The 9,471-nt window shown below is 39.3% G+C and overlaps 1 protein-coding gene across 3 annotated transcripts in view; it reads right to left on the bottom strand.

The window, feature by feature from the left end:
• Positions 1–3,940: 3,940 nt before the first annotated feature.
• The window catches only part of LOC140453655 (uncharacterized), a 76,710-nt gene continuing 71,179 nt past the window's right edge, over positions 3,941–9,471 (bottom strand). For all 3 annotated transcript variants that reach the window (XM_072548539.1, XM_072548540.1, XM_072548541.1), the window contains exon 9: positions 3,941–8,077. In XM_072548539.1, coding sequence (XP_072404640.1) covers positions 8,020–8,077 — 58 coding nt within the window. In that variant the 3' untranslated portion in view covers positions 3,941–8,019. The remainder of the gene's footprint in view (positions 8,078–9,471) is intronic.

The following is a 9,471-nucleotide window of genomic DNA, read 5'->3' as shown; positions in this document are numbered from 1 at the left end:
TCCTAGTGTACAGTGACAAAGTTCTCTACCAGGAGGAAGAGTCAGCTGCCCTTAATGGTCAATCTAACGAAGAGTGACTGAAGGGACCTCTGCAGGCTATGTAGTGGATCAAGAATAAGAGCTGCCCAGGTCTGTAAAAGTAGAAACAGCAGTGCAGTTTCCTTCTCCCACAACAAAACAAGAGATCGTGAGGTTCTTGGGAATGTGCGGATTCTCCTGAAAGTTTGTCCCAAACTTCAGCACAGTGGATGGAGTGCCTTCCATAGAGCCAGGCAAAGGTAATATAAAGTGAAAAATGTAAAAACATTTTTTAAAAGCTAAAGGCCATTTTGATAAGTTTACTGTGCTGGCAGCTCTGAACTTTAAACAGGCACTTAAAGTAGTTGGTGTGAGTGTGACATTGATGTAGGAGCAATCCTCCTTCAGGAAAATGGATTCAGGATAGAAAGGTCAATCAGGTCCTTTCCCAAACAACTAAACTAACATCTGAGATGTAATCCACAGTAGAGAAGGAAAGTGTCAGCTTTAGTTTTACTGGCTCTCAAACATAATCTGATTTTCAACTTTTATTTGGTTTCCCTTCTTATCTCTAATCTGTATGTATATGTGTTGCATTAATATTTCTTCTCACAATTAGTTACAAACAATCTCACACATTTGTTAACTCAAGAGAGCCTGGTTAAATTAGCTTCTTTTAATATATAAATTAAGTTGGTCAGGGGAACGGCATTCATTTAAAAAAAGGATCATTTTTAAAATAACCTTGATGTTATCGACTGAGGAGTGGGTGAATAAAAAGGGGAAGCAATTCATCCCTTCGAACCTGAGAGTTTCATAGTTTGGGATGTCTCATCTGGAAATGAAATGAACTGGGGAGCCTTGCCAGAGTCTGGGTGTATTATAAGCCAGGACCAGCCCGTCACATTATAGTGCCTGACCCTCAACATTAAACACATGGATCGAAGGAACCCTATGCTCCCTCCTGTCCACTTCACAGATTGGGATCTGGAGATATTCACAGACAAGTGATAAAGAGAGCAGTTTTATATCTTGCTGGCTGCCACAGGAAGGCACAGACATATTGTAGCTTGGGTAAGGCAGTGTCCAATGTGAAATAGGGTGCCAGAAGCGCAAGAAGACAGTCTTCTGTGCCCCACATGGGTAAGCACCTCCATCTCCTCTCTGCTAACTGCCACCCAAAGGGCTACCACTCACTGTAATGCTTCCACTCTACATAGCACACAAAGCCTCATGCACTACAACTCTTACTATTGCAAGCAGATGTCATCTCAATGGATCTCACTCAACTCATGCTCCCAAACACTTTCTGAACTCTGCGTTTTAAAGAACAAAGACAAAGACAATTACAGCAGAGGAACAGGCCCTTTGTCCCTCAAAGCCTGCGCCGATTAGGATCCTCTATCTAAACCTGTCACCTATTTTCTAAGGATCTGTATCCATCTGCTCCCTACCCATTCATGTATCTGTCTAGATACATCTTGAATGACACTATCATGCCTTCCTCTACTACTGCCACTGGCAACGCGTTCCAGGCACCCACCATCCTCTGTGTTAAGGAATTTCCATGCATATCTCCCTTAAACATTTCCCCCTCACCTTGAACTCATGATCCCTAGTAATTGAGTCCCCCACTCTGGGGAAAAAGCTTCTTGCGATCCATCCTGTCTATACCTGTCATGATTTTGTAGACCTCAATCAGGTCCCCTATCAAACTCTGTCTTTCCAATGAAAATAATCCTAATATACTCAACCTGTCTTCATAGCTAACACCCTCCATACCAGGCAAAATCCTGATGAACCTCTTCTGCACCCTGTCCAAAGCATCCACATCCTTTTGGTAATGTGGCAACCAATATTCCAAAAGTAGTCGAACAACTGTAACATGACATGCTAACTCTCGTACTGAATACCCTGTCTGATGAAGGAAAGCATGCTATATGTCTCTTGACCACTCTATCGACCTGCGTTGACACCTTCAGAGTACAATGGACCTGAACACCCATATCTCTCTGTATATCAATTTTCCCGAGGGCATTTCCATTTTTAGATTTGATTAGATTCCCTACAGTGTGGAAACAGCCCCTTCGGCCCAACCAGTCCACACCAACCCTCTGAAGATAACCCACCCAGACCCACTACCCTCTGACTAATGCACCTATTGCTCTGGGCAATTTAGCATGGCCAATTCACCTAACCTGCACATATTTGTACTTACCGTATAGTTCGCTCTTGAATTGGATCTTTCAAAATGCATCACCACACATTTCTGTGGATTGAACTCCATCTGCCATTTCTCTGCCCAATTCTCAAATCTATCTATATTCTGCTGTATTCTCTGACAGTCCCCTTCACTATCTGCTACGCCACCAATCACTCACTCGGGATACCTCACCATTAGCTGCTCCTTCATTGCCACTATCTGCTTTCTCATCCACTTCCATTATTCTCATTCCCTCCCATTGTGTCATTACAGAACAATCAGATTCACCCCCTTGACTGATATCTCCACTGTACCCTGACTGACCTACCTGTAATCCCCAAACTGGTTACACTTGATCCACAAGATCCCTGGGGACACAGGTTCTCTTGGAGTCTGGGTAGGTCCAAGTAAAGAATAGTTAGATTTATCCTATGCAATTTGAATTAGTTGTATAATTTATCAACTCTTTGAACATTAGAGTCAAGGTAGAATTTTGTTAGGTAGCATATCACATCATGTAGAGAAGTGATAGTAAATGGAGTTTGAGATACAGATCAGCTATGATTTAGCCGAATAGCAAAAGAGACTCAAGGGGCTGAAGGGCTTACTGTCACTCTTAATGCTCCTAGATTCCTAAAGACAATGTTTTTCCTATCTATTCTTGAAAGTAATTGTGAAAAGTGCATTTTTTTTCCTAAATTATGTACACACAGGTTGAGCATTGATCCATCATTCCAAAAAGCAACAACAAAAAACTAGGAACAGTAACAGAAGAGCCTACCACTCAGCAATATCAGGTTTGGCAACATTTAGATTAGATTAGATTAGATTACTTACAGTGTGGAAACAGGCCCTTCGGCCCAACAAGTCCACACCGCCCCGCCGAAGCATACCCCTACATCTTACCCCTTACCTAACACTATGGACAATTTAGCATGGCCAATTCACCTGGCCTGCACATCTTTGGAGTGTGGGAGGAAACCGGAGCACCCGGAGGAAACCCACGCAGACACGGGGAGAACGTGCAAACTCCACACAGTCAGTCGCCTGAGGCGGGAAATGAACCCGGGTCTCAGGCGCTGTGAGGCAGCAGTGCTAACCACTGTGCCACCGTGCCGCCCACAAGGCGTGTGTCTCTAGGTTGTTGGTGGAGTTCTGTTTGAAGGATTAATAATGAGCTGTGTCAGGTAAACAATCAAATTCGTGCCTATCACTTTTCTCAATTGTGGGAGATGCTCCTATGCATTATTTCAACTCTGACAGGTATTTGACCTATTTAAATGTACCTCTTGTTTTTTTTTAATTTATTGGGATTTTCCGTTTTGGATTTGACTAGGATCTCAGAGTTGAGAAAGACACATTTCTGATCAAACTACATCTTTGATCTCCCCTTATCATCTCCACAATCTGTTACCTTCTTTTTTTTTTTGCCACCTTTCTGGAAACCACAGACGGAACCTTTGTTTATGTATCTCTGCTGATATTTTTCTAAAACATGGTTTCTAACGCAAAGAGAACTCCCCACAGCTGCAGATGAAAATCAGGAACTGTATAATGCTTTCTGGATATTCCTGACACAGCTTTATTATTCTTCAAGCATCTTCATGATTCTATTAATCTTTCTCCATGAAAAGCTGGTGATCTATTTAAAGTTCAGTGCAACGTGTCAAATGGAAATGAATCAATGAAACCATGTGAAGCTTTGTTTATTGCAGAGTTTTAATACAGTTCTAAATGAAATGCTTGTCTAAACATCTTGATTATATACTGTCCACAGGATACCCCATAAAAAGAAAGAAATATAAAACTACTCTATTTCTATTGTTTCCAACTTTACAACGTGGACTGAACGCCAAGACACCTTTAAAACGCGGAGGTCCTAGTGACTAATTTAAGAATGGAAGAATTTGCATTGCTTTCAGTCATTTCATGACGTCAGGACTTTCCAAGAAGCTTTATGACTAATGAAATATTCTTAAAATGTAATAATTGTTGTAATGCTAGAGATGCCATATCTAACTTGTGCACAGCAAGATCCCACAAACAGCAACTATTAAGGACCAGTTCATCTACTTTAAGTGATTCTGTTCTTAACACCAGATAGAACGTCACCTGCTGTTGCTCAAAATGGTGCCAAGGGATGTTTTATATCCACTTGAGAGGGCACATACTGGCTTCAGTTTAACATTTCACTCAAAACACTGCACCCCCGACAGTACAGCACTCTTTCAGTATTTCTCTGGAATGCCAACCAAGATTATATGCTCAAATTTCAAAAAGCTACTTGTGCAAAATGGTTTATTGTCGATTTTGAAAAGTGTGCCTTTTAAATAATGCTAACAAAATTGGGACCTTACTTTGGGTAACATTTTAAGAAATACAAGGGATGGTAGTGATCTGAACACTGAAGGCATAGATATTGAAGAGGTCTGGGATATTGTTGCTACCATTTGGACTGGTTCATGTCAGAGTACAGGTCCAAACTTTGTGTAATAGTGTAAATCCTGTGATAGTAAATTGGCAACTTGTTTCACAAAAACAAATTATTGAGGATGATGTACATCTGAATTCAAAACTGGAAATATAATAAGTACTCAGCCAGTCTGGTGACATCTGTGACAGCTGGTCAACCCATACTGCAGGTTTTCAGAGTCAGTTTCCTGAATTTCTTTTCTGCCTACTGTCCATAATTGGACAGTGAATGTGGAAGTGGCATCTTAATTGCATCAATCATTAGGCATTCCTAGAATTTATTATTCTTGAAGTGGTAGCAGGACATTCAGAAAATTATAATACAATCAGACAGAGCCTACGTGGTTTTGGGAAGGGGAAATTTGTTTGAAAAGGTTTTTTGAGGATGTTCCAAACTTTGGATGAATAAAGGAGAACAGGTAGATACAGTGTATTTGGGATTCTATAAGACATTTAACAAGGTGCCACTTGAAAGATTATTGCACAAGATCAAACTTTTGGTGTTTGGTTGATATATTAGCATGAATAGGGAATTGGATAACTAACAGGAAACAGAGAGGAGAGATCAATTGGTGATTATTAGGGGGTAAATTTTTGCACAGCCTCATTCCTGGCATCTCAACTGTTTTCTATCTACACTGATGACTTGAGTGAATAGACAGACAGCATTATGGCCAAATTGAGGGGAAATGATGGTCTAGTGATCCAGAAATCAAGACTGATTCTCTGATGGCACATGTTCAAATCTCACCAGAGAAGATGGTGGTATTATATCCAAATGAATATAAGTCTCTATCAAGTTAAAGGCTTGAATCCCACTGCTATCAAGTTCAAAGCCAATATTTTCTGCGTGGTGCTCTCTGAGAGTGGCAATTTGAGATGCTTAATGTTATTGTCGATCAGTACGATAATCAAGGATTATTGCTAAAAGGCAGAAAAGTGGAGTTAAAGATTATTGGATCACTGAATGGTTGAGCAGGCTCAATGAGCTGAATAGTGTACTTCACAAATTATTACCAGTGCAGATAGGTAGAAAAACAAATTGTGAGAAGGATAGAGTCTGCAAAGGGATATACTTGTGTAAAAAGGGGCAGAAAATTGGCAAATGGATATACAATGTGATAAAATGTGGGATTGTGCACTTTGGGAGGAAGAATAGGAAGGCAGAATATTATTGAAATAGATTGCAAAATGCAGCAGTACAAAATGATCTGGAAGTCCTTGTATATGAATCACAAAAAAAAGTAGAGTCCAAATAATCAAGCAGGCAATGAGAAAGTTGCCCCGTTAAAAGCTGGATGGAGCATCAATATAAGGAAGTTTGCTATAACTGTACAGAGCATCAAAGAGATCACACTTTATTTAAGGAGGGCTGTATTGCATTGGAAGCAGTTCAGAGACTTTTCATTAGGCTGACTCCTGAGATGAAGGAAGGAGCAGATTGGGTCTACACTCACTGGGGTTTCGAAGAGTGAAAAGTCAACCTGTAGATACATAAGATTCTAAGAAGGACTGCAGGGACGATGTTTCCTCTCATGATGGAATCTACATCTATGGGTCTCCCATGAAGGTGAGGAACAATTTCTTCTCTCAGAGTATGGTGATACTTTGAGATTCTTTCCCAGATTCTGTGGTGCCAGGCCTGGCCACTGATTAGAATCAAGGATGAGTTAGAGAGATTTTTGATCGACGAGAGAGGTAAGAGGGGAACAAAAACATGCAGTTCAGATCACAAACAGATCAGTGATGATCTTATTGAATGGTGGATGAGCAAGCTGGATGGGACCCCCTGCTGCTCTTCCTTTAGATTTCCTTTAGAAGGCTGGGTGCTGATGTCAAGATACAAGTGATGCCACAATATGGAAACAACCCTGATGCTGACAGGAAAATTCAACCCAACAATTCAGATCTGAGATCTTTCATCAGGTCTGATTCTGCTTGGCTCTGCACAGGTGATGCATCCCTGTCAAATATTCCCAGCATTTTCTGTTTTCATCCCAGTTACACGTCTCACAATTTTTATTTCTATTGATAACAAGGTAAATGTCAAACAATTCCTGCAACTTAAAATGAGCTGTTGATGTTGGTGCCATTTGTTTTACATTCACACAAAATCAAAAACTTACTTCCTGGTGTTTCATCAAATGATGACAGCAGTAATTAAATTTAGTTTGCGTCATTCAAAAAATACATGCATTCCTTTAAGTATGGCTTACATGCCTCAGTTCAAAAATAACCTGTTTTCATGCAATCTTTGAAAATGCTAAATACAAATGCACACAAATATATGTGTATGTGTAATGCACACATTGAACACACTCCTTTAACATTAATTCATTACAAATCAAAAACACCTGTTATAACCCATGACACACTGTGAGCCGCTACCTCTTGGTAGAAAGAATAAAAGCCCCAAATAATCTCGCAAAAAAGATTTCTAAATAAGATACAGGGGGCAGACGTATCTGGGAACACAGTTAACCAAATAGCGAGATTTAATGATTAAGGATAATAAGATGATAATCAAACAAAACCTAGCACTTGATGCTTGTTTCTCAAGAAAGAAAACTGAAAGGCAGAGCAGTTATGTTAAATTTGTATAGCCCCTTGGTTAGACTGCAATTGGAGGGAGCAGTTGTGGTTTCTGTATTATAAAAAAGGATAGAGAGTCACAGGAGGAAAGATGTACTTGATAACAAAACTGAGAAGTTATACCCATCAAAACAGTTTGAACAAGAAGAAAAGATTAAGAAGATTTAATAGAATTCTTCAAGATTATTAAAGAGTTTGGCAGGGTAAAGGAAAAGATTATGTTTCTATTTGCAGGAAGTAGTGACCAGATCCAGTCGTCAGGGCTCAGTACATTGGGAATTTTGGATTTGGATGCCATCCAACCAGCCTCTAGCAGGAGCCATTGTGTGGTGGGCTATATTTAATGTCTAAAAGGGAGAAGCATGTGACAAAATCCACTCCACATATTGCGTGTGAAGTTTTCCTGAAAGACAGTTTTATTAAAATATCAGAAATTTACAATGGAAATAAAATCTAGGAGCTGTACATTTATGAACAGAGGAGAAAGTGTATCATTTGTCATAGTAAATCAGAATTTGAAACAAATATCTTCACTGTTGGTCATAAACACATAATGGAGCCAAAATATTGAATTAGTTGTGTTTTGGAAATCTTCTTCAGCAGAACATCTGGTTTGCTGGATTCAGTACTTGAGCTGAACAGAAACTAAATTTCGATTAATGCTTCAGACGTTAATACAAGTTCAGGTTGGATTTCTCAAAATCCAGAAAGCCTTCCCCTTTAAGGAATCTTTGCTATTCGAGAACCATCAATACTTTGCTAAAACTGATGAAAATTCCTTGACTGGGCTTGCTGTATAATCAAAAACAAAGGCAGTAATAGGTCAGAACATTAAGTTTCAATTTTTAAAAAGCTTTACATGTAACAAGATTTGCAGATAGTAGAACAGGTCACACTAGTACTGACTTGATCAGAGACAAATTGGGACTGGTTAGTTATTTCATTAATTTACATGATTCACTTGAGGACAAAATATCTATGTTACCTATGAATCGCAGGCAAACCAAAAAATCAACTGAGATAATAGTTCAACTTTTGGGGATGTGTACGTGAAAAATAAAAGCAATTTCAGAGAGCTAAGGTGAAAGAGCACAAAATTAGGACTAATTAGAAGGCAGTTTCCGGAGCCTACATTAGAAGGAGCACCTAAATGTCGCCTTCCTCTGTGCAACTGTACGAACGGGAACTATTTCTGTCAAAGATGTACACATAATCTGTGCATGTGAGGGGAGTTAACTTGTGATCTGGAAGGAGCAAAGCAATGGGGAATTCAGTTGCCTCAGGTTTATACTTTTCAGCTGCACATTAATCAGAAAGATCTGCGTCAGCAAACAGCATTTTTAAACACAGAAAGCATTGAAAATGTTCAGCAGCCTGGCAGAATCTGTGGAGACAGAAAGAGTTAATGTTTCTAGTCGAATATGACTGCTTCTGAGTGATCAATCTCTCCAGACCTTACTGTTTTATTTCGAATTTCAAGCATCCATACAATTTTGCTTTATTTTATGTGTCAATAACATACCGATCAAATCCAGCCTATTTGTAAAGTGTAAAGACAAATTAGTATGTTTCATTAAAACTATTGCAAGCAACAGGAATTATGACAGAATGCTTCTGTCAGACAATCTATCTTTACTTTTTACATCTGCTGATGGGAAACAGCTGTCTATTTCCACGATTTTCTACTTTCATATCAATTTGCTAATGCTTGCAGTTTCATTTATCTCAGGTCAGATCAAACGGATTTTGTTTCAATGCGTATGAGATCAGCAGAGGGCACAAACTGATAATAAATCCACAGCTTTTCAAGCTGATAAATTAGCCTGCAGAGATAAACCTTTCACAAGTTGAACATTTCTGCTTCCTCATGCACCAAACAAAATTCTAAAGACCAACACGTCTCATTTAAAGACTATGTATTATTAGCACTCTTGCATTGAGGGAATCAGAAGAAAAAGATCCGGGAAACTCTGCAAGAAGCCACAACTGCATCTCTAACTGCATTTTCCTTCTTCTATGATTATCTGTTTTATCTATGATCATAACATATTGAAGTTTTAAGATCATTGTGATAAATAAGCTAAGTGTTAGAGAACTGCAGCAGAGAGAGGGAGAGAGGAGATAGGAAAAAACATCATAAAGGAAAGTTAGGGAGATTGATTCGAAGATAGGAAAGAAATGACTGG

Source organism: Chiloscyllium punctatum, chromosome 27 (genome assembly GCF_047496795.1).
Source record: "Chiloscyllium punctatum isolate Juve2018m chromosome 27, sChiPun1.3, whole genome shotgun sequence".
Classification (NCBI taxonomy): Eukaryota; Metazoa; Chordata; class Chondrichthyes; order Orectolobiformes; family Hemiscylliidae; genus Chiloscyllium; species Chiloscyllium punctatum.
The sequence above is the reverse complement of the archived record's forward strand: the minus strand, read 5'-3'. Positions and strand labels throughout refer to the sequence as shown.